General features: G+C 37.5%; 4 protein-coding genes across 4 annotated transcripts; 1 reads left to right on the top strand and 3 right to left on the bottom strand.

Moving 5' to 3' along the window:
- Positions 1-803: 803 nt before the first annotated feature.
- On the top strand, positions 804-1,639 carry LOC111464867 (18.5 kDa class I heat shock protein-like). Its single transcript, XM_023109133.1, has 2 exons — positions 804-867; positions 906-1,639. The coding sequence occupies exon 2, from the start codon at positions 1,041-1,043 to the stop codon at positions 1,521-1,523; it is 483 nt and encodes a 160-aa protein (XP_022964901.1). The 5' UTR covers positions 804-867; positions 906-1,040; the 3' UTR covers positions 1,524-1,639.
- Positions 1,640-2,013: 374 nt separating this feature from the next.
- Positions 2,014-4,516, bottom strand: LOC111464866 (mitochondrial import inner membrane translocase subunit TIM10-like). Its single transcript, XM_023109130.1, has 6 exons — positions 4,384-4,516; positions 4,235-4,286; positions 3,855-3,907; positions 3,674-3,712; positions 3,514-3,583; positions 2,014-2,232 (listed from the first exon to the last, which is right to left on the bottom strand). The coding sequence occupies exons 2-6, from the start codon at positions 4,277-4,279 to the stop codon at positions 2,182-2,184; spliced, it is 258 nt and encodes an 85-aa protein (XP_022964898.1). The 5' UTR covers positions 4,280-4,286; positions 4,384-4,516; the 3' UTR covers positions 2,014-2,181.
- Positions 4,517-8,340: 3,824 nt separating this feature from the next.
- On the bottom strand, positions 8,341-15,981 carry LOC111464834. The gene is made up of 5 exons (XM_023109085.1): positions 15,794-15,981; positions 15,470-15,599; positions 13,936-14,011; positions 9,838-10,305; positions 8,341-8,691 (listed from the first exon to the last, which is right to left on the bottom strand). Exons 1-5 carry the CDS (start codon positions 15,917-15,919, stop codon positions 8,457-8,459), a joined length of 1,035 nt encoding a protein of 344 aa, XP_022964853.1. The 5' UTR covers positions 15,920-15,981; the 3' UTR covers positions 8,341-8,456.
- A 1,240-nt stretch (positions 15,982-17,221) lies between these two features.
- Positions 17,222-25,490, bottom strand: LOC111464833 (neutral ceramidase 2-like). Its single transcript, XM_023109084.1, has 10 exons — positions 25,312-25,490; positions 23,534-23,928; positions 23,115-23,323; positions 22,089-22,433; positions 21,089-21,353; positions 20,532-20,802; positions 20,315-20,440; positions 19,552-19,615; positions 18,585-18,754; positions 17,222-17,921 (listed from the first exon to the last, which is right to left on the bottom strand). The coding sequence occupies exons 2-10, from the start codon at positions 23,875-23,877 to the stop codon at positions 17,373-17,375; spliced, it is 2,343 nt and encodes a 780-aa protein (XP_022964852.1). The 5' UTR covers positions 23,878-23,928; positions 25,312-25,490; the 3' UTR covers positions 17,222-17,372.
- Between the last annotated feature and the right edge of the window lie 34 nt (positions 25,491-25,524).

The following is a 25,524-nucleotide window of genomic DNA, read 5'->3' as shown; positions in this document are numbered from 1 at the left end:
TTCTCCTTTCTCTTGCTCGACCTCGACCTCGATGCTTGTCACATGCTTAGATGAATCACCTGTTATCAAACGCTCACTCACCTCGCCACCATTTCCTCCTTGTTTCTTCCTCATTTCATCTCGCTTGCTAGTCATTCTTAGTATAACCTTTTCTTCCTCGGTAGTCATGCTACTCAATCACGGGTCGTTTTAGTTCCTCCTCTCACTCATTGGTTTTTCTCCTTCAACGCTCACCAGAGATAAATTGTTCCACTACTAGAGTTGCAATTGATAATTTTATGAATTCACTCCCTAGCCGTTTTTACCCCTCTGAATTAATTAGTCAAGGTGTTCAATTCGGACATCCAATTCGAACGAACCCATTAATAGATGAGTTGGGTTGGATTGCTCTCACGAATAAGCTTTATCAAGTTGAAGATCGTGAGATCCCACATTAGTTGAGGAGGGGAACAAAACATTTCGGATAAGAATGTGAAAATCTTTTCGTAGTAGACGCGTTTTGAAATCTGGAAGGAAAAATCAAAGAGCACAATATCTATTAGTGGAGAGTTTAGACTATTACAAATGATATCGATGCCAGATTATCAGACAATGTGCCAGCGAGGACGCTGAGCTCTCAATAGGGTTGAAGATTGTGAGATCCCAAATGAGTTGAAGGGAGGAACGAAATATTGCTTATAAAAGTGAGAACGTGGATCTAAGGTTTGTTCTAAAATGGAATCTTCTAAATACGTAGGGTATGTCAAATTAGTAAGGCCCATAAAAGAAGCCCATTGTATCATAATTGGCTGAACGCCCAGAAGGTTCATTCGACGACGGAGGCGAGGATATTTCGAAAAAGAGAGAAACTTCCAGAGAAAACCAGAATCTTCGGCAGGCGCCATAAATTCTCACCTCCTTCACTTTCTTCACCATTCAGAAACTTCAAACCATCAAATTATCCTCTGATAATCGTTGAGTTCAATCAAAGCGCTTCCGAATCTCGATTTCAAATCTCCGATTCAAGTCGTATATCAATTTCTTCAACTAAACCTCTGAAGATGTCGATGATTCCAAGCTTTTTCGGTGGCCAACGGAGCAGCATCTTCGATCCATTTGCCACATTCGATCTCTCAGATCCATTCGATTTTCACTTTCCTTCATCACTTTCATCTCACTTTCCGGAAATTGCTCGTGAAACTTCAGCTATGGTGAACGCTCGTGTAGACTGGAAGGAGACGCCGGAGGCTCATGTTCTGAAAGCCGATCTGCCTGGACTGAAAAAAGAGGAAGTGAAAGTGGAGATAGAAGACGGAAAAGTGATTCAGATCAGCGGCGAAAGGAGAGTAGAGAAAGAAGAGAAAAACGAGAAATGGCACCGGATGGAGCGAAGCAGTGGAATGTTCCAGAGGAGATTCCGGCTGCCGGAAGATGCGAAAATGGAGGAAATTAGGGCATCTATGGAGAACGGAGTACTGACTGTGACAGTGCCGAAGGCGGAAGAAAGGAAAATGGATGTGAAGTCCGTTGAGATTTCCGGCTGAAGGAATTAACCTTTGGAATTGTAATATGTGGTGTTTGTTACCTTTGGCGCTTTTTTTGTCTCACATGTATTTTTAATAAAGATTAAATCAATAAAAATACCTTATTTCTCTTAAAATAAAACTTTTAAACTCTCAAGAATTTACATAATATTCTTGAAATAAAACTTTTAAAATTTTATTAATATTTTAACATTTTTTAAAAACGAAAGTATTTAAATTTCAGTTCACAACGATTTATATCATATAATAAAGATAAAAGTATTTTAAAAAAACTTGTAAAAATTTTAACGCTTCTAAAAAAGTTTAATTATTTAAACTTTTAGAAATTTTAAAACAATTTTAAAAATTTAAGAAAATTTTTAAATAAAATATTAATGATTTAATCTTTGTTTTTGTTTTCTTTGAGTAAAGTTTTTTTTTTTAATTTAAAAATATTATTGAAATTTTTAGAATTTTAAAATATTTTTTAAACAAAATACGAAACAAAGGCTAACATAATCACATCACACTTATAGATGAAATAATGCCATTATCAATGCCTTCTCGAACAGAAAAACAAAGTATTTCATGAGATGGGAGAATTAAACAGGCCAAAAATGCATAATTCATAGTTCTTCATTCCCAACTCACCAAACAATTACTCAGATCAAGAATCAGCTCACATAGGAGGTCTACCCGACCCGAGTAGCTGGCCGACTAAATTAGTTACCTGAAACACAGCAAACTAAGAATCAATACCAGAGTTGAATTCAAAAACTTCATCAGTAGAATGGACTCAAGTAGTCAACAAAAACAGATGATACAAGTTCATGCAAAGATATTGTTGTATCGTAAATAAGCTAATCGAAGAAGTGAATATCTTTTGAGATAGGGAGGAAAGAATTTAAAATTATGTTGAAGGAATCATCCTTAAGTTAGTAGTGAAAACTGTGGCCATCAAGAGTCCCATAGACCATGTAAGTTGTAACAATCAAAGCCAACCGCCTCTTTCGGGTTTTCCCTCAAGGTATTTAAAACGCATCTACTAGGGAGAGGTTTCCACACCCTTATAAAGAATGCTTTGTTCCCCTCTCCAACCGATATGGAATCTCACAATCCACCTCCTTTCGGAGTCCAACGTCCTCGTTGGCACTCGTTCCTCTCTCCAATCGATGTGAGATCTCACAATGCACCTAATCATTCGCTAGAATCCCCATAACATGAAACACAATAGAATTGTATTCCAATATCGAAAGATAAAGTACAATATTAGTAGCCTTTCGAGAGGGCCATCTCTCTCCCAAAGCCCAACCTCGGACAAGTCACCCCTGTCTAATTGCCACTATGCCGTAATATTATCCGATTAATATTCTCAACGTATCTCCTATGTGTACTCTCGAATTATGAAATGTAGATTCACAATCAAATGCAAGCCAATTGATCTATACAAGAGTTTCATCGCCTAGTTAGAAATTTGGACACAGCTGTATAAAATTTCTATATTTTGGAATGCAAGGAGAGAGTAGTCCTAAGCTCGTGTCAACCTGAGCATAATTGGTTTAAGCATATATCCCAAACCAAGAGGTTTGAGGTTCGATTCTCCCAACCTCACTCGTTGTTGAAGTCAAAAAGAAAATTCAAGCTCATAATCAGATGAATCTACCAATGGCTTATGCTTTATCAGAAAACATCTGAACTCGTTTATCAAATGCACATCCATATCTCAAAATCAAATATGATTGATTCTACCATACCCATAACAAGAGTTCATTTGAAGATAGTAAGCAGACAACAAAACACATGGTTTCATTTAAATTTCCTTCAAAAAACTACAAAGATTTTATTTAAACATGATATATGAATAAGGACAACACGATTTTGAGCTTTCAATCGTGATGGAATGTGGTTAAATTTTTATGAGATGGAAAACAAGTGCTGTTGTACTATTTGATCACTGCATATCTCATAAACTAAAAGAAATACAGAGAATAGAAGAGAAAGATGAGCTTACATGCCAATACTTGGAAACACAGCGGTCAATACAACTATTTTCACCCATATTCAGCTCAGATTCCTTGTACCTAAAATAGAAAGTAATTGTTAAAAGACAAAAGACCATACATAACTACAGCTTAATATTCAGAGATAGAAATGCAGGACAATTCTCCTACCTCTTATCAACACATTTGTTAAAACATGATTGTGTAAGCCTGAAAGAAAAAAAAAGAAGACAAAGGCATCAGGCCAAATCTATGAAGAAGGTAGAAACACACATAAAATCTTTCACCATCTCCTTTTCTATATATCTCTCATTTCCCAAATATTTTCATTAAAAAGTGTAATAAAACCTACTTGTTGAACAATTCAACTCGATATTCCATCTCCTTTTCTGCCATACCAAATATCTGCTCCAATGCAAAAAAATTGAAATTAGTTTGTGTTAATAATTATGAATTTACGAAGTACATTTAAATTATATCTACATGGTAAAATTCATCAAAATCTAATAAATTGAACATATCAATCGCTCTAAATGGACAGATTCCAGTAACAAATAGAAAATTTCGTCATACATTCATCCTCTATCTCTCTCTTTCGAGCCCTAACAGTTATATTTGTCCAATTTAGAAAAATCCACAAGAATAAGGCACAGATTCAAATACTAGAATCCCAAATCACGGCTATGAATTTGCAAAAACGAGGAAAAATCGAATAAAGACATAGAAACCAACCTGTTCCTTGTCCATAGCCGATTGCATATCGTTCGGAGAAGCCATTGAGATTCTGAATCAAACAAAATCACAATCCCAAAACTCAATAACCCACCAAAAAGGAACAATTTATTTAGAACAAATGGAAATGACAATCGATACAAACTCACTTCGAATGAACTGCCAATGGAAAATTTCAAGATCGTAGCTCAGTCTTTTGATGGATTCGATGAATCAGATCAGTAGTTGACAGAGAAGGCAAAACCCCGCTGCTAAATCCCTGGAACGGTGCAATGGGAAGAATTTTACCTAACTGATACTTATTTGTAGCCTTGTCGAGCCCTTTCGGTTTTCGAGGCATCTAAACTGAAAACCCGATTCTTGGCTGGTTAGGTTCAACCGAACCAGCTTGGGTAACGGTTCAAACGGGTCAATCCAGTTTGAACCAATTTGACTTGTTGTAATCCAACAACGTCTACCGAGAATAAAACAAATTATTTATTTGAGTCCCTAAACTTTAAAAAAAATACGATTTATTATCGGTTTAATACGGTCTGAACGGGTCAATCCAGTTTGAACCAATTTGACTTATTTTCTTTAGATTTTGAGCGAAAAATCTCTTAAGTCACTTTATAAAATGGTTTGATCGAAGATAAATGCAAGAATTTTTCAAACCGGAGTTGTAACCCAGACGACAGTTAATTGAGAATAAAACAAAATATTTATTTAGGTCCTAAACTTTTTAAAAAATACCATCATTTGAATGATAGTTGAAATTAATAAGTGCTGAGGGTATGAAATAAAATAATTAAAAAAAAACTGAACCTAAATTGGACTTGGTTCGGTCATTAGATCAAGGACCAAACTCGAACCAACTCGAACCAGCTAAATTGGACTTGGTTCGGTCTAATCGAACCAAAGTATCTAAGAAAAAGGGCCTAAACCTTTAAACCCCATTCAGCTCTTTTTTGTTTTTGTGATCTCTCCCGCCGTCTCTGCTCTCTATCATTCTATAACTCGCCGGGCGGTCGCCGGCCACCGTCGGCAGCAAGCTCGGTCTTCTCGCCAATTGGTAATCAGTTCTCACCTCCTCTCTCTCTTTCTCTCTATTGATAATCAGTTCACTTATCAACAAGGGGCGGTGCGAATGTTTGTTGCTTATTCCCTGTGCTTGTGTAAGCATTGCCTGGGTTGGTCCTCGTTGAATTCACCATTCAATTGACTGATTTTTGTAGTTTGTGTTATGAAGAATCTGAGGAACTTGTATTAAGAGATTGGTATTGCAAATTCTATGTTATTTTGTGGACGTAATTTTCTTGTGATTAGGGGTACGTTAAGGTATGGTGTAGTTATTTTGGTTGGTTTTAGAATTTTTGATGGCTTAATGGAAAACTTGTTGATTCATATACCTTGGAAACTAATTAACTGTGAATTGAACTGGAATTTTGCACTCCAGTACTATCCTATGAGAGGCGAACTAGAATACAGCTATATTCTAGCTCTATGGTCGGTGTCACAATCGCACTTTTGTTGGCAACAAATTTGGCGATTGTGCGACACTAACTTTCAGCACTGAGTGAGCCAAACCTACTTAGGATCGCGTCGCCTATGAGCGGGCCATGTATGCTCAAACCTCTGATCCCATTTAAGAAGAAAGTTTTATAAAAGGAGGGTAGAGAGATTTTGTAGGAGAGTTTAAAAGGAAGATTAAGAGAGAAAGATTGAAAACAACATTGTATGATACAAGCGATACAAGCAAAAGGCAGCACAATGACTTAAATAGCATATAACTTTTCGGGTAGGGAGAAATTGACAACTAGTCGCATCCCCTATAGTATATTTTGAGGCGATTCAGGCCTAGTAGGCCTAGACGTGATTTCACCAAACGATCATACAAAATCTAGGTGGGAGGAGTTGACGACTGGTCGCATCTCCCTATAGTACATTCTGGAGCATTTCATGTCTATCAGACAGTCATACATTTAGGAAAGACAATAAGGAAACTATACAACATGAAAATAGTAAAGTGATACAAGGCAAGGGCTTTGGCATGCCACGAGCATGCGGCTATGGGCAACACGCCTTGGACAAGTATGACCGTGACACCCAAGACCTGAAGACTGAACTGAATGCAGTATGGATACTATTTTTTCTTGTTCCCTCCCAAACTGTGCACTCCCCTAACGTGTGAGCTCAAGTATTGGTATTGATTCACAATATCTAAATGTGTGATGATACGTTAAGAGTTAGCTTAAGATCTCCTAAGTTAAAATTGGAGCAAATTTAATCATGTCAATCTTCTCTTCTTACTATGATCATTTCTCGAGGTACCCAATGAAACTAGACGTGGTTGTGTATCCCTAAATTCAAATCCTTACCGTGTAAGAGAGTTGTACTCAATTCACCCCACAAGTGCTGCAATTGATAGGAAAGTATGCTCTAAAGGCTATTTACTTAGAGCTTAACACTTTAATAGCTTCTCCTAGTAGTCCATGCCTCTTTTAGGAGTAACATCCGGACGGGTAAAGTTTGTAAGGATAGTAATATAGTCCGGAAGAAATAACTAATCAAAAGCTTCTCCTTCAAGCTAAAACAACAATTAACTATGACTCTTGACCTAGATAACGTCCTAGACATAGGAGAGATTGGTGCAAGAGGGAATGCCTAGACGACGTTTTTCTTATTGAGCAGCTGAAAGTAGATCTATGGGTCCTTCCGTCCCTTGCTCCTGAATAAGGGTACGGATAGTTTTGTATACTTTTAAATGACTTGTTACATCATCTCGTAGTCTAAGAGTGACATTTTGTGGTTACAACATTCCTCATTCTTAGAGTCTAGACAACAAGTAATATTTTGAGGTAGTTTAACTCTCTAAAGTGCAAGAGATCGGTTCTCATTTTTAGTGTTTTTAATGATTAGACTTGTTCTGGCCTGTTTTTCTTCTTTATACACATCCAATTTATGCATTCATGAGAAATATAGTCTATGGCTCTATGCGAAATGTGATCCTTTTCTAAAGAACACAAGTTGGATCCTTGTAGCTTTGCTAGAACCCCATCCATCTTGGAACTTGATTTATGGATCGTGACTATTTAGTTTCATAACTTAAACAAGATTTATAAGGTGGCTATCTTGTTCTTACTATGGATACTAGCATCTCAATATTGATGTGACGTGCGTATTAGATAGACGTTAGTTGATTTGACGATAGAAAAATAGTTGGAAGTGACCAAGCATTAGCATTAGAGATACTGATGAGAAGGGTTTTGATGGAACATGACAGGTGATCCTGCAAGAGAGGTTCTGAAAGATGCGTGTCAGAACTTCATGGTGGTCTGCCACCATGTGAGGAACACATTCGACAAGGTTGTGCTTGATTTCAAACCCACCAATCCTGTGGGGAACATTAATATCAATTAGAATGGGACCCTTTTTCTCTTTCAACTTGTAACTTTCTTTCTTAGGCTCATCTATATTGCAGTTTACAGGTGATTGAGTTGGTTAGCTAATGGTGAGATTCCACATCGGTTGGAGAGGGAAACGAACCATTCCTTATAAGAGTGTGAAAATTTCTTCCTAGTAAATACGTTTTAAAACCGTGAGGCTGAAGACGATACGTAATGGGCTAAAGCAGACAATATTTGTTAATGATGAGTTTGGGCTGTTTCAAATGGGATTAGAGTTAGACGCTGGGCAATGTGCCAACGAGGACACTAGGCCCTCAAAGGGTAGATCGTGAGATCCCACATTGGTTGGAGAGAGGAAGAAACATTCCTTGTAAAGATGTGGAAATCTCTCCTTAGTAGACGCGTTTTAAAACTGTGAGGTTGATGAGCTTGGACTGTTACAAATGGCTTCTAGAACAGATTCGTTTCGTTGAATTTTGCTTGCTTTTACTGTTGAGATGCCTATGCACAGGGATTTCACGTTAATTATTGTATATTGTAGATCCATGTGAAAAGTAAAAGAAACAGGTATGATCGAATTTGATTGGATGTTTATGTGAGAAATCTCCCGATCTCTTTGAATTTTTGAATTTTCGACTTTTTGATCAAATCCTCTTGTGCGAATTGTCTGTTCCTGTGGAGTTGCCTGTTTATTCAATCACCAAAACCACAACTAAGGAATGCCTCTAATGAAACCAACCTCATCAAAATTAACTAAACAAAGTGTAAGTATATGTACAAAGGCCTAAAGAACTTGGAATTCCCCCAGTTTTCTTCTACTGGCGATCTTCCTAAGCCTATGACATTAACTTGAAGTGAAAAAGCCAGGACATTGCAAATGCAAGGAGCATGCAAGCAAGCAGAAAGTTCATAATGCGTCGACCGTGAAAGATCGTTCGAGTCTCGACCAGAGTTAGGGGTGCTGTCATAGCTGAGGATGCTACTGCAGCAGCAGCAGCAGCCGCATTGCTCGGTTCATTTATTTGTTGACTTGCAACATTTTGTGCAGTTGCTCCACATATCTCACAAATTCTGCAAGAAAAATATCATATTGCTTGTCAAGTTAATACTCATAACGATAACGTTAATACTCATAACGATAACGTTAATACTCATTTTGTGCCGTTTTTAAAACACGTTTGTTAAGGAAGAGTTTCTACACCCTTATAAGAAATGTTTCGTTCCCTTCTTTAACCAATGTGAGATCTCACAATCTACCCCTTTGGAAACTCAGCATCCTTGCTAACACATTGCTTGGTGTCTAGCACTAATACTAGTTGTAACAGCGTGTCTAGCACTAATACTAGTTGTAACAGCCTAAGCTCACTGCTAGCAGTATTATTAGCTTTGACCCGTTATGTTGTCAGTCTCACAATTTTAAACCGCGTCTGTTAGGGATAAGTTTCCACACCCTTATAAGGAATGCTTCGTTCCCCTCTCCAACCGATGTGAGATCTCACAATCCACCCTCTTTGGGGGCCAGCGTCCTTGCTGGCATACTACTCGGTGTCTATCTCTAATACTATTTATAACAGCTCACTGCTAGCAGATTTTGTCTGCTTTGGCTCGTTATGCATTGCCGTAAGCCTCTCGGTTTTAAAATGTCTATTATAAAAATGTTTCTACACCCTTATAAAGAATGTTTCGTTTCCCGTTCCCCTCTCCAACCGATGTAGGTCGGTTCTCACACCGAAAGTAACTATTAGAGTGTTAAACAATCTGATTCATTCAAGATATACAGAAAAGATAATTCTATACTCAAGAACAGTCATGCTCAAACATACGAGGAGTCACTTCAGTTTTTACCTTGTTTATGTCTGAAGAACACCTTGCATACTCATGAGACAATAGTAAAGCTTTACACACAGAATCTAGTTGATTAAAGGTTTCAAAACAAGAATTCGAATAATCCAATCAAATTGAGCTGAATACTTCAGTAAGAACTATGAAGAACACCAAATACTGACTGCAGAAGATCTGAATGAATTTACTGAATTCAAGATAGAGATTAACTATTTGGGGAAGATTCATGGCAGAAAACTCAGAAAGAAGCAGAGGATCCAACAAATTAGCTAAGATTTTCGATAAATTTCCATCTAAACTGCTAGCAAGAGGCAAAACTTGAACAAAACCATTGATGATCAAAAGATTAAGAACAAATGAGAGTTTATTACTTACGTATTTCCTTTGATTTTGAACCAAGTCTCAGCACAATGCTTGTGAGCAGTACCCAAATCACCACGACAGCAACAACCAAGCAGAATCGGAGTATCATTATGATCTCTTCCGCCGCCGCTTTCCAGTTCCAAGTGACAAATTCTGCAATCCCTTTCGATCTTCCCCAAATGCACCTTCACCTCCAAATCCCCACTCTCCAAATCCACCTCCGACGAGCTTCCCGAGATGAAACCACCCGTCTCAGCGTCCGGAACGCCCTCAATCTCGCCGGAAAACAGGCCGTCGCCATGAGATCCCCAAGCCGTGGAGTCGAAAACCGAGTGCCACGACTGGTCATCGGAATCATCAAGAACCGACAGGTCACTGCTGCTACTGCTGCTACCAGCTGCTGAACGAGCATCGCGATAAGGCAGGGAACTCGGATCTGCAAGGATCGGGTCACCACGAGGAGCTAGAACTGCGGACATCCTGAGAAACCCAGATGGGGAAATCGCATTCGACTAACGAAAACCAAAAGATATGTATTAACACAAACAGTAGCAAGATGAACAGACCCATTTCCCCCCCTTCCTTTTTACTCTAATCATGAACAGTTTCCATAAACATTTCAAAACGTACAATTAGAACACGAAATCAAAAATTAGGAAAACTTACCACAAAGAAGAACACGAAATTTTCATAACACCCAGGAAATCAAACGCTCAGCCAGCTTCAAAGATTAATCAAGAGAGAGAGAGAGAGAGAGAGGAAACGTGGGGTCATGGGGTTTTGTTTGTTTGTTGATCAGTGATTCTCTATCTCTATCAAAGAAAATATGAATAGGGACATACACTGAAACTCTTTTTCGGCGTGTCAGTTGCGATTGCTGTTATTCAAAGAGAAAAGAAAATTAAATTTTTTTAAAAAAAGAAACGTTATGAACACTGATTATTGAAGGAGGTACCTGTGGGGAGTGACAGAATTTGCAGCCTTTTCCGATTAATTAAGGATCATGAAGCTACCAGTCGATACGACACAGTTTTGTCTGTGAGATGAGAGTGAGACTATACTCCAAATATAATTTAATTTTTGTAAAATTTTTAATTCCTAAGTCTTTAAATTTTTATAAAAAGATAATAAATTTTTTTTAAAAATTTAATCGTAGAGTGAAAAATTGAAAATATTAAAACTAAATAACTAAATTATTACTTTCATTAAAATTAAAATTCAACGACATAATACTAATTTTTAACCCAATTTTTTTTTATAATAGAGACTAAAATGTTACCAATTTTAAAATAAAAAATTAAATTATTACTACTAAAATTTATAGATTAGATACTTATAAAATTGAAAATATAAGAGCTAAATTGTTAATTATACCGGTTGATAGGTTTTTCAACCTCTAAGTTTTATTTATTTGTATTAAAAAAAAATTAAAATTTCATGTATTAAATTCATAAAATCTATATGATATGGTCCATTCAATATAATAAGACCAATACAACACATTCATCACGTGAGACACAAAGTCATACCTCAACCATACCATAGATAAGGTTATTTAGATCAAATATAACTTTCCTTATTTTTCTTTTCTATTTCAAAACATTCGATAAAAATTATTTCTCTACGACAACTACACCTTTGACAATCAAATATAGCAACATACTATACTATATATATCAATCAATGGGCACTAAGGCAGAGGGTCCCAAATACAAGTTCTTTTGAGTGCACCTAAGAATGAGGACAAATGTGTATTCAACATCGAATCAAAACCTATTGAGAATCTATTGAGATTCAATCATCTCACTTTGTGGGTGTGCCTAAACTCTATATATATATATATAACACATCACATCATATTAAAATGAAATTATCATAGTTTAGTCCAAATATGTACTTCAACAAAAATTGAGAATAATAATAAGACAAAGAAAGATTATATCGATTAAAATTCTTTTAAAATCTGATTAAATCCTTTTAAACTAATGGTGTAATTCATGATATATATATATATATAGTATTCGTATATATCGATTAAAAAAAGGCATTAAAATAATATAAGATATTTTCTTATAAAAAAAAAAGGCGATTTGAACAAGTGTTGGGAAATCTTTTTTGCATCATGTAGTACGAGGAACAATTTAGGGTGTTTGGGAGAAGTTAGTGCTACTTTAGCGTGGAGCTGCCGAGAAAGCAACTCAACAGCTCGAGACTGATTCAAAGAAAGGGCTAAATAGTGGATAACAAAGGCAATTTTGCTATCAAAGAAAAAGCAATATTTGTGAAGCCCCATGTGCCACTAAGAACAAAGACAGACAACATCCACTTGAAAGTTTGAACAAAAGGTCCTTCACATTCATATGAATTTGATTTTATTTCATCCAAAAGGTTGTTTCTTATCGATGAAGATGTTATCATTTATGTGAGATTCAAAGGTATGGAAACGAAGTATTCTTTATAAGAGTATGGAAATCTCTTCCTAGCATACGTGTTTAAAATTGCGAGGCTGACAACGATATGTAACAGGCCAAAACGGATAATATCTGCTAGCAGTAGACTTGAGTTATTATAAATGGTATCAGAGCTAGACACCGAGTGATGTGTCGGCAAGGATATTGGGCCCCCCAAGGGGGGTGGACTGTGAGAGCTCACGTTGTTTGGAGAGGGGAACAAAATATTTCCTATAAAGGTGTGGAAACCTCTAGGCTCTCAAGGGGGTGGATTGTGAGATCTCACATCAGTTGGAACGGAGAACGAAACATTTCTTATAAAAGTGTGGAAACTTCTGGACTCTCAAGGGGATTAGTGTGGAAACTTCTGAGCTCTCAAGTGGATGGATTGTGAGATCATATGTCAGTTGGAGAAGGAAATGAAACATTTCTTATAAGAGTGTAGAAACCTTCCCATAGCAGAGGTGTTTTAAAATCGTGAGGCTGACAGTAATCAAAGTGTTTTAAAATCGTGAGGCTGACGGCGATACATAACACAGATCAACCGGAAAGGGTGTCATATGAGTATTTGAGCTTGAAATCCTTAAACCAAATCCAAAAAGTAGGGATTCAAGATTGCCACTTCAGTTCATGGGAGTGAATGAAGTTATTTGACGAGCCTAATAGAATCTGCTCAAGAAAGTAAATTTGGCTGTAAAGTGGGTTTGGAATAGAAGCACACAGTAAATCTTTAGCCCGAAGCAGTATAGGTTGGAAAGAGTGCCAACAAGAATCAAGCCAAAAGTAGCAAAATATTATGTTCCTAAAAAAGGTATCACCAAAAGAGTTGAAAGTAGACCTTCAAACCTTATCTTGTAAAGGTGCATCGTATCAATTAGCTCAAAGGGTCAAATATGTCCGAATAAACAGTTCGCAGATCGTTGTCCCCTCTTTTTGTCGGGCGAGCCTTCTTTGGTAGCTCCTTATGCTAGATACCCATTAGAATTAGTAATCGTCACGGTAGCATTATGTAAAACATAATGATACTTCACTTGCCTAGTGGTGTATGCGGCCGTACCCTCGTGATGGAATAGGGGTATCCCAATGCATGAGCACAAATAATGCATGAGGTCCCAATATTTTTCCATTTTCAACATTATTAAATATAACCCGTTATCATTTCTCATTTTATACTATGTCATTTCCCATTTTTTCAGTTCTCATATCATATATAATTCTAACGGAGTTATATTTCATGTCATTTATTGTGATTCTATGTCATTCATATCATATACAATCTAGAAAACATAACATAATATTTCATGCTTCTAACATAACATTTCATCATATATATACCATAACATATCATATCGCATCACAATATATCATATTATAAATATGTCAATTTATCACATATCTCGTACCATTACCTATTTCATATCATTTTTATATCATGTCACAACATTTAGATAATATTGAGGTGCATTATGAGAATCTAATTGGGTTATCCTAGACTCTTAGTACACCTGCTACCAATAACTTGAAGAAAAACGAAACTACACATACAGCCCTTTTTTTGTTGTGTAAGGTTTTAAATCACACGGAAAGAAAAACAATCTAGAAACCCTTTTTTAACATTTAGATTTGGAAATCAAAAAGATCAATTAAGAAAAGGGGATACCTGTGTGTTACAGCAGCGCCTCCATCATGTCTTTCGCATTCCACCTTCTTTTTCGGTTTTCGGTTCAGCTCGAACACTGTCAAAACACCATATCCTTTTTTTTTTTTCAAAAAATTTTCTCAAGAGTAGGCCAAAAACTGTTAACTATCAAAGCATATGAAAAATGCTAAATGATATAATGGATGTCCTAAGTTTCAAGAATCCAATCACGACTCTCTTTAGCCGGTGAGAAACAAGCAAGGTAGGTGAAAAAGCTCAAGCCAACTGCTAGCAGATATTATCATCTTTGAGCTTTCTCTTTCGAGCTTTTACTCAAAGTTTTTAAAACGAGGCTTCTACACCCTTATAAATAATGTTTTGTTCTGCTCTCCAACTGATGTGGGATCTCACAATCCACCCTCCTTTGGGGCCAGCATAGACACACTGCCTCATTTTCCAACCCCTTTGAGGCTCAACCTCCTCGCTGGCACATCGCCCAGTGTGTAATTCTAATACCATTTGTAACCGTCCAAGCTTACTACTAGCAAATATTGTCCTCTTTAGATTTTCCCTTTCGAGCTTCTCCTCAAAGTTTTTAAAACCGATGTCACACAAGTAATATAGCATCTGCTCGAACTTCATACTGCAGAGATATCATAATTAACACATTCGCAAATACATTGTCCGAGGAAGTGGAACCATCGAACGTCACCATTTGCATATGCGGACTCAAAAGTTCCTTTTCGCCAAAGATAGCAAAGAACATAGGAAGACAAAATAGAGAAAGTGCCACCATTACCGATTCCAAATAAAATGGCTATGAGGAATTCAGCACTACCCTCTAGAAAGAAGCTCTTCAAGCCGTGTGACTCAATATCAGCAAACATTTTTTTGAGAAAGAAACAGATCAATGAAATAATCAAGAGGGATAAGAAACCCCAAACCACCATCGGTGGATAACCAAAAAGATCTCCAATTATATAAAAATAAATATTATAATCTTTATAAGGATACTAATGGTTAAAGGCTAGTCACAATGCTCTGGCATTTCCTTTCACTAAAATCAAGGATAATAAATCATGAATGTCTCCAGGCATGATCATATTCCAACCAAAACTGTCCAAGACAAAATACCATTATCGTTGAGCAAAATTTCAAGAGCGGAGAGCCGGATAGATGGCAACGAGTTTCTGACTCAAATCAGTATACATTGAGAGTTGTCCTTTCATATTGAGAAGAGAATCGACGCTCCAATCTTATGTGTTTAATCAATAATCATCGGACGAGTCCGATTCAGGGTAATTTTACCATTGTTCTTCTACTAAGAACCAATGGTATGTATAATGTTCAACTCAGAGTTGATTATCCTAATGAATTCAGATTACTAAAAACAGCATAAACAAAAACTTAGTTAAGAGAACCTTAGGGGTAGCCTAGACTTCAAATTTCACGATAAAATTAGGTTAATTCAATTCCAAAACAATTTGATGCCTGGCTTTAACGATAATTATGTTTCTTAGCAGACAGATTAATTTTAATTTCCAGGGAACCTTACATGCCTGTGGAATTGATGCAGACGAATAATACAAGTCCGCTTCAGCAGTCGAACTTCCTCGACCATCAAGAACATATCGGGCTTCAAACTTCATGATGACTGAAGGAACGAATTTCCTTACATGATTTAACTGCTTGATTAAAGAACAACAGAAACAGATAAGCGATTAGATGGAAAAGATATAACAAATTTCAAACAATTACAATTGATCAACTAAAAGTAATTGAAATCATGGCTCCAAGATCCCTAGTCACATCGCGAAGCATTTGGAAACCGCAATCATGAATTCGACGTCAAGACGAAGTAAGTAACTAGATGTTATACCGGCATTTTCTTTCCAGCCAAACAGATATATGAGGGATTGCGATGAAGAAGATCGGAAATTTTGGCCCTAGCAGCAGCATCCATCGCATCCGCGATTTTGCAGAAGAGCTTGTGCTTTGTATTCATGCTTCTTGTTCATCTCAAAATCATGGAGAAAATACAGAGATTTCGCCTTCAAAGCACAAAGTGAACTCTCTCTGAAAACTAGCACATCACGCTAACTTGCTACCATTGGACCTCGATCGATGCGGCCTTCTGTATACTACAGAGACCTCCATGATATCGCCCACTGCACACAGCCACTCCGCTTTAATGATTCTGCAGTCTATAGATATATATATAGTCGTTGGGAAAAATTCTGACCGTTGAGGACGTTTCATATATACAACTTTTACGTGTTTTTATTCAAAATTTTGTTTTTAATAATGTAAGTCATAAAATATTTATTTATTTATTTTTAAATGTTTAATTAAGTTTTATAAATGGTTAGAAATAATTTTAAAAATATAATTATAATTATTTTATAAAGCAAAAATATATACTTTAAAAATTACAATAAATTTAGGTTAAGTTGGTTTAAAATATATACTTTTTTTTAACGTCTCTATTTTGTACAATTTTGTATAGTAAAAAATTTAAAACTTTTATAAATAAATTTAAATTTTGTCGATTATAGTAAATGGAAGAATTTTTAATTTATTTTAAACTTTAGGAACTAAATTTCTAGTTTTGAATGTTTAGAGACTAAATAGACACAAAATACAAAGTTGATGACTAAATTTGTAATTTAACTTTTTAAAATATTAAATTACAAAGTTAGTCCCGATTTTTTTTTATCAAATCTAAACCTTAAAACATATTTAAGAAGTTAAACTTTCAATGTTTGAACTTTGAAAATTATCAAATAAATTCCTATAAATTTTAGATTTTGTGTCTAATAAATTTCTAAATCTGATCTAAAAAAGGTTAAGAATTTATTAGAAATTGTTAATATTATGTTTCAAAATATCCATCAATTTTAAGAGTGTTTAAAAAGTAACTTTAAAGTTTTCCAAAATTTTATTAGTACCCTTAATTAAAAAAAAAAAAATCTTCGAATTTTGAATTTTTTTAAAGAAATTGAAAGCTCTTAATGAAACTTTTTAATATTTAACGATATTTTTAAAACACTATTTAAAGTACTATTTTTGAAACAGAGTATTAATAGTTTCCATTTAAATTGAATGATAGAGGTGTTTTATATATATATATTTTATTTATTAAAGTTCAAGGATATTATTGAAAATATTAAAAATTTATGAATATTTTTTAAATAAATATCAAAATTTAAGAGTATTTTCTTTAATTAATATTTTAAAAATAAAATCTTTTTTGAAAAAATGAATAACCAATCATATTTAATTTCTAGTCTTATAAAAATTTATAACAGCTTTTAAAATCTAACTTCCAAATAACCCCTCGTGTTCTGTGAAAGGCTACATGATTCAAAGTCCTAGCAAATAAACTTTTACTCTTGAATAATTTAGGCAACAGATAATCAACATCCCTCCCTACCAGCATACATATTATTCATAAACTCTCATGCTACAACAAATGCACTCGACGAACCCGTGAAATGTCGAATCGATCCTAAGAGACTTTTGGCTGCTCCAAAATGCCTGATTCTGTACACACCCGACACTGCGGTCTGCGGTATTCGCCATTCTATGGTTGCGAGACTTTGAGGACTAAGTCGAGAAGGTCTCGACCACTTAAAGCGTAAGCAGAAGTCGTCGTCGTCGTAACTTGGAACCCAAGTATCCTTCTTTTGGAGGATTTCAACAAGAGCAAATGTACCTTCGGTCATCAGATCGTTTCGGGGGCATCCCGACCAGAAGGTTACTGTCACCAAGTCACCTCGTTTGAAGGTGGAGTTAAGGGGAACATCAGATCTCACGTCCCCGAAACTCACTCCGAACGGGGTCGCATCCATGACAACTGGTGTGAGTAGGCTTATTTGCTTAGCAAGGAGATCAGGGGGCTGTGGCCCTGGCTCAACAGGCCTGCCATCAATGAGGGATTGAGCAAGCTTCCTGAACTCTTGTATGTAGGCATCCAATGTATGTGGACCGTATAATGTGGAGGCACCCTGACAACGAACCAAGATCTTATTTGAGTGCATTTAACTCCTAAAAGTTTTCAAAAGGTCTATTTTAGACTTCTGTCTCCAAACTGATAAGGACGGTGAAAATCTCTCCTAGTACATGCATTTTAAAATATTAAGGGGAAACTCGTAAGGAAAAACCCAAAAATGACATATTTACTAGCAGTGGGTTTGAGCCGTTACAAATGATATTAGAGTTAGACACCGGGCGGTGTGCTAGCGAAGATGCTGAGGCTTGAAAGGAGATGGACATCAAGCGGTGTGCCAGCGAGGATGCTACGCCCCAAAGAGGGGTAGATTGTGAGATCCCACATCGATTGAAGATGGGAACGAAACATTCTTGAGTGTGAAAACATTTTTTATAAGGGTGTGAAAACATTCTTTATAAAGGTGTGAAAACCTCTCCCTAGCAGACGCGTTTTAAAACTTTGAGTGGAAGTTTGGGAGGGAAAGTTCAAAGAGGACAATATCTGCTAGCGCTGGGCTTGGGAGAGATTAAAGTCATATACATAGCTAAAGTTGGTATTCTATCTAGTTGGTATTCTATGAGATAGTCGGGAATTCTATGAGATAGTCGGGAAGAACGCAAAAATGATTACTTTTAAAAGTTTAGAGATCGAAAAATAAAACATTAGTATAGATGCTAACCTCGTATCTTTGCATCTCATATTCTTCAAAGGTGGTGACGTACTGAGAATAGGTATTAGTCAGGCCAGCTATGACAACATGAACATTACCATTGAACTCTCTCTTGGCTCCAGTAGTTAACACCGTTTTTACAGCATCCCGAAGCCTTCTCCCAGCCATGGTCGTGAATTCTATTAAACATTTTTAAAAAATTAATCATAACAGCTTAAGCCTACCGCCCACTGCCCATTGATATTGTCATCTTTGGGCTTTTCCTTTCGAGCTTCCCTCAAGGTTTTTAAGACGCGTCTTTTAGGAAGATGTTTCCACACCCTTATAAAGAATGTTACTTCCCTATCCAACTGATGTGGGATCTCACAATCCACCCCCCTTCGGTGTTACAAATGGTACCAGAGCCAAACACTGGATGATGTGTCAGCGAGGACACTGGGCCCCGGTGGGGGTGAATTGTGAGATCCCACATTGATTGGAGAGGGAAATGAGTGCCAGCGACGATGCTCGACCCCGAATGGGGTGAATTGTAAAATCTCACATCGGTTAGAAAGGGGAACGAAATATTCTTTATAAGAGTGTGGAAACCTCTCCCTAAAAGACGCGTTTTAAAAACTTCAAGCGAAAGTCGAAAAAGGACAATATTTACGATAAAAAAAACTTTTAAAGACATTATTAACAGTGTAGAAGTAAAATCTATCATGATTTGTCATTAAGCATTTCTTAAAACGAATTATAATAAGAGGTTTAAATGATAACTTCCCACTGAGTTTCTTATATCGAAGCCCCACCTATCTTTGTCTCCAACTGAGGTCAGATCAAAGGCTAAATGGGCCTAGTAATCATGGTTACGTCTAAGACTTGAGAGTCAGTGCCCATTAAAATTACACTAAGTGGATTAGTCTTTTCATTCTACCTAATCTACAAATTAATTATAAAATGAAGTGAACTTAAAGATGAGTAATTGTTACTATACCTCCAGGTACACCAAGAATGACAAGCTGCCCAATGCGGAGAATTTGAATTGGAAGTATTGAGGGCTGAAAAGTTATTTGACAAAGAAAATTGTAAGTAAAATGTACAAGAAAATTGTAATGTGCAGTGTTAGTGTTTGTTGAGGATTGTTGGGAGATTCTAGAGAAGTCCGACATTGGCTAATTAAGGGGTTGATCATGGGTTTATAAGTAAAGAGTACATCTCCATTGGCATGAGGTCTTTTGGTGAAACCAAAGCAGAGCCACGAGAGATTATGCTCAAAGTGGACATATCATACCACTCTGGGGTCTGTGATTCCTAACATGGTATCAGAGTCATGCCCTTAACTTAGCCATGTCAATAGAATGTTCAAATATCGAACAAAAAAGTTGTGAGCTCGAAGATGTAGTCAAAAGTGACTCAAGTGTCGAACAAAGGGTGTATTTTGTTTGAAGGCTCTAAAGAAGGAGTCGAGTCTCGATTATGGAAAGGTTGTTCGAGGGCTCCATAGGCCTCAGGGGAGGCTCTATAGTGTACTTTATTTGAGGGGAGGATTGTTGGGAGAGGAGTCCCACGTCGGCTAATTAAGGAGTTAATCATGGGTTTATAAGTAATGAATACATCCCCGTTGGTACGAGGCCTTTTGGGTAAGCTCAAAGCAAAGAAAGCCACGAGAGCTCATGCTAAAAGTAGACAATATCATACCATTGTGAAGAGTCGTTATTCCTAACCAAAGAAATTTATAGAATATATGCCAGACTTACAGCCCAGTCATATGGTATCTTCATTTCGCCAGTGTCAAGCAGAATGGGCTTGGGACTTTGACAAGCAATTTGTTTGCTGCCGGGTGTTTTAAGTAAATTCCGTACCAACTTCCAAAAAGCATTGCCCTTGAATGATTAGAAAAGGCAAAAAAAATGAAATATCAGGATATTTGTGTGAAGAACTGCTTTCCAAAATATATGAATAAATCATAGAAACCTTGTCATCTCCTTGCTTAAAATCAAATGCTCCAGGTCCATCAGTTGTCCCAGCTGCAAATGCAAACCCCATAGCTGCAGGACAAGTTTTTACGACCTCGGTGGCTCCTCCCGCTTTAGTAACAGACACTTCGAGCTGGGAGAAGTCTACGTAAGAGTGGCGATAATCCACCGTTCCCTTGAGCTGTTCCGACGCTTTACTGAATAAATCCACGGCTTTTCTGAATTGCCTCTCACCAATGATACGTGTACTTTCGAACTCATCAGGGTAGCTGCAAGTTAAAGTACATGACAACGGTTGAGGATTGTTGGGAGGGAGTCCCACATTGGCTAATTTAGGGAATGATAATGAGTTTATAAGTAAGGAATACATCTCCATTGCAATGAGACCTTTTGGGAAGCCTTTTGGGAAGCCCAAAGTAAAGCCATGAGAGCTTATGCTCAAAGTGGACAATATCATACCACTGTGGAGAGTCGTGATTAACAACTTGGTTCACATGGTATTCAAATGAATCATGAAAAGGTAAAATAAATGTTCGATGGTAGAGAGAAATGTACCCCGGTCCACGTCCATAACATAGCTCGTTCTTTCCACCGCAGGTACTGTGATTAAAGTCACATGGCAGTCCAGTGTCTATGCAGAATGCCCCAAGAGTATTTGGGCTAACATCACCACAGTTTGATTGACAAAAAGCAGATACAAACTGAGGCCTATCAGCCTGCCTTAGAACATTTCTAACACGCCTTGAAACGCTTAGAATCCTGGTTGCTGGTCTACCAGGTCGTGACTGAAAAGAGGCAGCACGTGCCAACAACTCCTGCTCTGAAAACGGAATAAAATCGGTAAATCTACAAGTTTGGTCCTTAAACTTTGAAGGCTATGAATAATAAACTCGTGGAGTTCAAAAACAAACTAACAAGTCTCTAGACTTCCTAGTTGTGTTTAATAGGTCTCTAAAATATAAAAAGCTACATTTTCAGCTTTGTATCTAATAGATCCTTGAATTTAAAAAGTGTCTCATAATGTAACTGACCAAGCCCACCGCTAGCAAATATTGTCCTCTTTAGATTTTCCCTTTCGGGCTTTCCCCTAAAAGTTTCTAAAACATCTGCTAGGGAGAGGTTTCCACACCTTTATAAAGAATGCTTCGTTCCCCTCTCCAACCGATGTGGGATCTCACAATCCATCCCTTTTGAGGCCCAGCGTCTAGGGAGAGGTTACCACACCCTTATAAGAATGTTTCGTTCCCCTCTCTAACCGATGGAGGATCTCACAATCCACCCTCTTTCGGGGCCTAGCGTTCTCGCTGGCACTCGTTCCTCTCTCCAATCGACGTGGGATCTCACACATAGGACAAAAATCTATTTGACACGGTATTGAAAGTGTAGGTACCTTATTAGATAAAATTGAAGTTTCAAAGACTAATTAGAAACTTTTTAAAGTAACATACTAAATACAATTTCAAGCGTTTATAAACGAAACTTGTTAAAGTTCAAGGACGTATTAAACATAATCTGAAAATTTCAAGAATCAATCTTCGAGAGTTTAGCAACTTACCATCGTTATATGCTTCAGGAATAATGTTTGAGACTCTGCGTGGAATACTATCAGCTTCAGATTTACCAGTTTGCAAGGTTCCAATACCCTTCTGCACAAACCAATCTTCCATAAATCTTGCAGCAGCGCCCTTGTTATCGCCACTAATTAGCGAGTTCGTACGACTCATAGACGTTCCATGAGTCGCAAACCAATTGAAGCTACCCACAGGACCCCATTGATCATCTATGAACTTCAAAAGTGTCATCTCTTTGTCAACATCATATTTGTATCTGTTACGCTCCGAGGCAGGATTATTTAGGTAAGCACTCGGGCTGCGGTTCACACCAGCATCAATGAGTTCTCCTGTAAGAATATTAATCCCATTCCAAAAGGTTAAAGATTTAAATAACAAGTTTCTAAGTATTCCAAAAGGTTATGATCATACAAGTGATGAGTTATGAACTAAATAAACCTTTTTATTCAAAATGCAAATTCTTTTAGGATCACGAAAGAGATATAGAATCTATCTTTAGCAGGAAATTCAACGGTGATTAGGAAGCCCCACTTCACAACAGCCAACAGACTATACACAGAATTCTATAATAATGTGAGATCCCAAACATTCTTTATATGGGTGTGGAAATCTCTCCGTAGCAGACGCGTTTTAAAAATCTTGAGAGGAAGCCCGAAAAGGAAAGCCCAAAGAAAACAATATCTGCTAATGGTGGGCTTGGGCTGTTACAAATAGTATTAGAGCCAGACACGCGATGTGACAAAGAGGAGGCTGAACCCCGAAGGGGGTGCACACTAGGCGGTGTACCAGCGAGGACATTGGACTCCAAAAGGGGTGAATTTTGAGATCCCACATCGGTTGGCGAAGAGAATGAAGCATTCTTTATAAGGGTGTGTAAACCTCTCCCTAGCATATGCGTTTTAAAAATCTTGAGGGGAAGTTAGAAAGGAAAAGCCTAAACAGAACAAGAACAATAACTGCTGTTCTGCTAGCAGTAAATTTTATGCACCAAAAGAAAGTGATGAGCTTACCTTTGTTTACTAAGATTGATCCTGGCAAGAGATTTTCGTGAGCTTGTATGATGCTCTTCTCGATACCGTCCACAAGGACGTCAAACGACTGGCGCACGAATCCAAGAGATGTCACAATGTACACAACATACTGGAGATACCCACCTGGGCCAGCATGAGTATGGATTCCACTAATAGCAACATTCTCTTCAGTGTATAAGTCCCCATACCTACAAACATTAGGATGAAAAGTTTAGTCAAAATACTTCAAGGTTTACATTTTTGAGATAATTTGGCTCCCCTTTTGTCAAAACCTTTTGCCTACATAGAAACTTATATGCATCCTAACGAAAAACGCTCGGTAACAACGTACAAACGGAGTTAGAACTTAGAACTCAAGAAACGTGTTCGGCAGCACGATGAAGGGGAAGAAACATTACCTTGCCTTCAGCCTCTCAAGCACCTTAATTGTCACAATCTGTGAGGCCATACAAGCATCAAGATTTACAAAAACGACCCGCTTTCCTTGAGGCTCCGCAACGATGAATGCACGAGCTCGTAATCTAAAGTGAACTCCAGATGCTATTTGTTCCGTGTTTGCATATCCCATCATGTTGACATCTGCTGCTGGTCCAGTGATGTCATGGCTTCCAAGACCAATTAGATACTTGGATTCTGATAGCACTCTTCTATTACTTTGTAGAATCACTAACATATAAACACACAACCAGATAGATCCCAATGATCTTCGAACGGTACGATCGAACAGAGAAGATAGCCCCATCGAACTCTACCAAATCGATCGATCCGCCCTTAATCCGTTCTTTTGATCATCCTTCACAACCTGTATATTACAGGTCATTTCATAAACATAACTCAAAATCTCAGCCACAATAAGCCACCTTCAACTAATGAAAAAACCAAGAACTTATGAAGAGAAATATAAAGTGGCAGAAAGAGAAAGGTAAACAATATAAAGCACATATATGCATGCAGTTGAAATGTTTGTCTGCCATGTTCATTCCTTAACGCATTAAAGTACTATGCACATTTCCTTGTACGTTTACAACTCTTTACCTCTTAAAGAGCCATCAAGCAGCCATGACAAGTGTATACAATACAGACCATAAAGACCGCACAACCTTACCGCTAACAGGTATTGTACGCTTTGGCCCGTTACATATCGTTTTCAGCCTCACGGTTTTTAAAACGCGTCTATTAGGGAAAAGTTTCCACACCCTTATAAGAAATGCTTCGTTCCCCTCTCCGATCGATGTGGGATCTCACAGTCCACCCCCCTTAGTGGCCGGCCTCCTCGCTGGTACACCACTCAGTGTTTGGCTCTAATGCAATTTATAATAGCCTAAACCCACCGCTAATAGATATTGTCTGCTTTGGCCCACTATGTATCGTCGTTAGCTTCACGGTTTTTAAAACACGTGTATTAAGGAGAGGTTTCCACACCCTTATAAGAAATGTTTTGTTCCCCTCTCCAATCGATGTGGGATCTCACAATCCACCTCCCTTGGGGGCCAGCGTCCTCGCTGGTACACCACTCAATGTCTAGCTCTAATGCCATTTGCAACAGCCTAAACCCACTGCTAACAGATATTGTCTGCTTTGGCCCACTATGTATCGTCGTTAGCTTCACGGTTTTTAAAACACGTATATTAGGGAGAGGTTTCCACACCCTTATAAGAAATGCTTTGTTCCCCTCTCCGATCGATGTAGGATCTCACAATCCACCTCCCTTAGGAGCCAGCGTCCTCGCTGGTACACCACTCGGTGTCGGGCTCTAATACCATTTGTAACAGCCCAAGCCCAATGCTAATAGATATTGTCTACTTTGGCCCACTACGTATCGTCGTCAGCCTCACGGTTTTTAAAACATGTCTATTAGGGAAAGGTTTCCAAACCCTTATAAGAAATGATCTCACAATATCACATAAGCAAACACCTCAAAATAAAGCATGAAATCAAGAAATGGGTACCATTTCTGATCTAAAACAACAATAGTATTTGCAACAAATCCACACATTCAAAACCTAAAACGAACAATCTCACCATTTCAAACTTCACCAAGTCTCCTCAACGCCATTACTCCAATCGGCAATGGATCGGCATACCGAACTCAGATTCAATGAGAAACAAGAAATCGCAACAAAACTCCAAATCAAACCTAGAAACTAAGATCGAATGAGAGCAGTAATTACAGTACCTCAAGCTAATCGGATGAAGAAGAAAGTTCTCAAATCCCACGAAAGAATCAAATCGATGAAACTGGGAGTGTTCCTTGCAGAATGATGAAGATGGATAGAACTCACGCGAAGCTTATAAGTGGAGTGGGAATGAAGGAAGAAGAAGCGAAAAGCAAGCACACAAGCGTAAGCACGATGAATTCAATGGTGAGTGTGAAAGATTAATCAATAAG

This window comes from Cucurbita moschata, unplaced genomic scaffold (genome assembly GCF_002738365.1).
Source record: "Cucurbita moschata cultivar Rifu unplaced genomic scaffold, Cmos_1.0 Cmo_Scf00031, whole genome shotgun sequence".
NCBI classification, from domain to species: domain Eukaryota; kingdom Viridiplantae; phylum Streptophyta; class Magnoliopsida; order Cucurbitales; family Cucurbitaceae; genus Cucurbita; species Cucurbita moschata.
Note: the sequence above shows the minus strand (reverse complement) of the source record. Positions and strands in the feature narration are given on the sequence as shown.

Excerpts from the sequence above, each read along its gene's own strand:
- LOC111464867 (XM_023109133.1), top strand. The coding sequence starts at position 1,041 with ATGTCGATGATTCCAAGCTTTTTCGGTGGCCAACGGAGCAGCATCTTC.
- LOC111464866 (XM_023109130.1), bottom strand. The coding sequence starts at position 4,279 with ATGGCTTCTCCGAACGATATGCAATCGGCTATGGACAAGGAACAG. Across the intron at positions 3,713-3,854 it reads CGAGTTGAATTGTTCAACAA|GCTTACACAATCATGTTTTA; the intron begins GTAGGTTTTATT and ends TTTTTCTTTCAG. Across the intron at positions 3,584-3,673 it reads AACAAATGTGTTGATAAGAG|GTACAAGGAATCTGAGCTGA; the intron begins GTAGGAGAATTG and ends TTTCTATTTTAG.
- LOC111464834 (XM_023109085.1), bottom strand. The coding sequence starts at position 15,919 with ATGAATACAAAGCACAAGCTCTTCTGCAAAATCGCGGATGCGATGGAT. Across the intron at positions 14,012-15,469 it reads TGCATCAATTCCACAGGCAT|TGTTCGAGCTGAACCGAAAA; the intron begins GTAAGGTTCCCT and ends GTGTTTTGACAG. Across the intron at positions 8,692-9,837 it reads TTCAAAATCAAAGGAAATAC|AATTTGTGAGATATGTGGAG; the intron begins GTAAGTAATAAA and ends TTTTTCTTGCAG.
- LOC111464833 (XM_023109084.1), bottom strand. The coding sequence starts at position 23,877 with ATGGGGCTATCTTCTCTGTTCGATCGTACCGTTCGAAGATCATTGGGA. Across the intron at positions 23,324-23,533 it reads CTTGAGAGGCTGAAGGCAAG|GTATGGGGACTTATACACTG; the intron begins GTAATGTTTCTT and ends TAATGTTTGTAG. Across the intron at positions 22,434-23,114 it reads ATCAATCTTAGTAAACAAAG|GAGAACTCATTGATGCTGGT; the intron begins GTAAGCTCATCA and ends ATATTCTTACAG.